Source organism: Plasmodium cynomolgi, chromosome 9 (genome assembly GCF_000321355.1).
Source record: "Plasmodium cynomolgi strain B DNA, chromosome 9, whole genome shotgun sequence".
In the NCBI taxonomy this organism is placed as follows: domain Eukaryota; phylum Apicomplexa; class Aconoidasida; order Haemosporida; family Plasmodiidae; genus Plasmodium; species Plasmodium cynomolgi.
The window spans coordinates 1531531-1534021 of NC_020402.1; the positions used below are offsets into that span (position 1 = coordinate 1531531).

General features: G+C 38.1%; 1 protein-coding gene across 1 annotated transcript; it reads right to left on the reverse strand.

The window, feature by feature from the left end:
* Positions 1-350: 350 nt before the first annotated feature.
* On the reverse strand, positions 351-2283 carry PCYB_094450 (Beta-catenin-like protein 1; the record flags this gene model as incomplete). Its single annotated transcript, XM_004222560.1, has 3 exons — positions 351-451; positions 549-1953; positions 2224-2283. The coding sequence occupies 3 exons, from the start codon at positions 2281-2283 to the stop codon at positions 351-353; spliced, it is 1566 nt and encodes a 521-aa protein (XP_004222608.1).
* Positions 2284-2491: the final 208 nt, after the last annotated feature.

The following is a 2491-nucleotide window of genomic DNA, read 5'->3' on the forward strand; positions in this document are numbered from 1 at the left end:
ACGCGTGACTATATATATATGCATGAGAATATATATACGTACAAGTGTTTTTATCGCCAGCTACATGGTGCTTTTTTTTTTTTTTTTTTACCCTATTTAACTGTCAATTATTTAAAACCCCATAAATTAAGAAAAAAAAATAAGTATAATTTTTCGTGTGTATCTCCTGGACCTTTTTGTAAAATAAGACGAAAACGTGTGCAGGTAGGCGAAGCGGCGTTGTCAAAGTGTGTCCCACATAGGAGATACAGTTGGGGGGTGCAGCTAACGTCAAAAGGTGGTAGCTTCTCCTGCACGGCATACGTGCGGAAAAGTGATTCGCAAGGATGGGGGGAGATAGTGCCTTGGGTTCATATGAACAGATTCGATTCCTTGGAAGACGTCAGAAAAAATGTCAGCATTTTTTTGAGATTCTTTTTCAGTTCGTCATCGTCTAGGCAATCCATAAAATCTGTACGAGGGGGGAGGTTAAAAAAAAGGACATGTGTAACGCTGCTAGCGTTAATACCTCTAAAGCTGACGCGAATGCCAAGTATGCACTTGCCTACCTAGTATGTTTTCATATATGGATTGTATATCAACACTGCGTGTGTAGAGGTGAATAAAAATGTTGTTTGAAATGTAAGAGTTGTTCTGAAAAAAAAGAGCTATCAAAATGACGTCAGTCAGCTGATAAATGAGGTAGCCTTTGTCACACAATTCGATGTATTCCAAATTTTTCTTGCAATCATCGTCAATTTGAATATTCATTTTTTGTAGATTTTCATTTAATAATAATTTTTGCTTTTTTTTCTTCTTTTCGTTGAGAATAATATCGCTATATTTTTGTCTAATTTCTAGCAGTCGACTTATTTTTTCACATTTTTTTTCTCCAAATTTGTTGAGGACTCTCCCCAGAGAAGTATCGGTACAGTACAGACACAAGTTCGAAATAACGGTGATTATATTTTCCTCGAATTCAAAAATGTGGACTTTACTTTTTTTAATATTTCTTAACATAAATAAACAGAAGAGATACTTGAGCCCGTTTAACTGCACAAATCTGTTACATGTATCTTTGTCGTTAAGTGTGATGGCAAAAATTTTAAGAGCGGGAAAGCAAAGGAATTTCCTCTCACTCAGTAACTTTAACATTAGTTCGAAACCATTAGTGCTATCGAATACGTTTCTGTTGTCACTTAGGAGAAGCAAATTTCCAAGTGCTTGAAAAATGTTAAGTAATATTTCTTTCTTGTTAATATTTGGGGGATCATTATCCTTGTACTTTGAAATGTACTTCAAAAGAGAGTTAAAAATCGAAATGGTGTAATAAAAATCCTTGTATACATTTTCTGCAAACTGGTTAATCCTCAAAATTAGAAGGACTAATATTTCACTTGCGTTTAACGAATTCGAGTCATCGCTTCTCAACTCCGTACTTATTCTTTTTAAGAGAAAAAATAATAGCTTCGAATTTGTTAGCAAATCATTTTGTAAATCATTTTCCAGCTCGAAAATATTTTCCAAAATGTTGAGAATGGAGGACATTGCATTGTAGTACTCCTCATTCTCCTCTTCATTTATTTTGTCCAGTATGTTTATAAGAAAATGGCACAATTTTTTCTTATTCAGACATTCCACTACCATGTCGTTTTCCTTCTTGTTCAATTCGTACAAATTTGACGGGTTTGTTATTTCCTTAATTATGTCGATTACCTCAATCACGATGTCGTTGTTGGGGTGGTTTAACAAGTCAATGATGTCTCCCAGAATTTCGCTCTCGACCATGCTACTGTACAGGTTTGAGCACACACTTAGATTTTTTATATTCACTAAAATTTCGTCTAGATCCACTTCGCTGGTCACCCACTTTTCGGGGTTGTCTGGGTGTTCCATTCTGTCTCGCTCATTTTTGTTTTTTTTTCTCAAAACGGTGGCCAATTTTTTGATGCTGTTTTCGTCTACGCATTCGATCTGAGGGGGGAGGAAGCAAACGGGGGGTTCTCAAATGGGGGGCTCCTCAAATGAGGGGTTTCTAAAATGGGGGGTTCTCAAATGGAGGTTTTCTCAAATGGAGGGGTACGTGCAGGGCGACATGAGGCAAACACATTGTGGGAGAAATCGACTCGTTTACTCGAGGCGGCTAATGGGAGGGTGAAGAAGCGGGTAAAATCCGAAGCCTTTTTTACGTGCCCCCTCTTTTAGCCACTTCGTTACCCCCTTTCAAACGCTCCACAGCCTTACGTTCTCGGCCTGCTTCAGAATTTCCTCCACGTCGATATCGTCCTCGTCGCTGTATTCCATGGTGCGCCGTGGTTACATTTTATGAGGTAAGAGGGGGGCAACCCCCCAGGAATGGAGACAAAAATTAAAGCAAACGGAGTGACAACAGGAACAGAAATGTTTTCATAAAAGGGTTGTCAAGCGGATAGCGCGCGTTCAACAAGAAAGGTTAGCCAACAAGGGGTCTATTCATTTTTCACATTTTGTGAATTTCCTAACATTTTAAAAG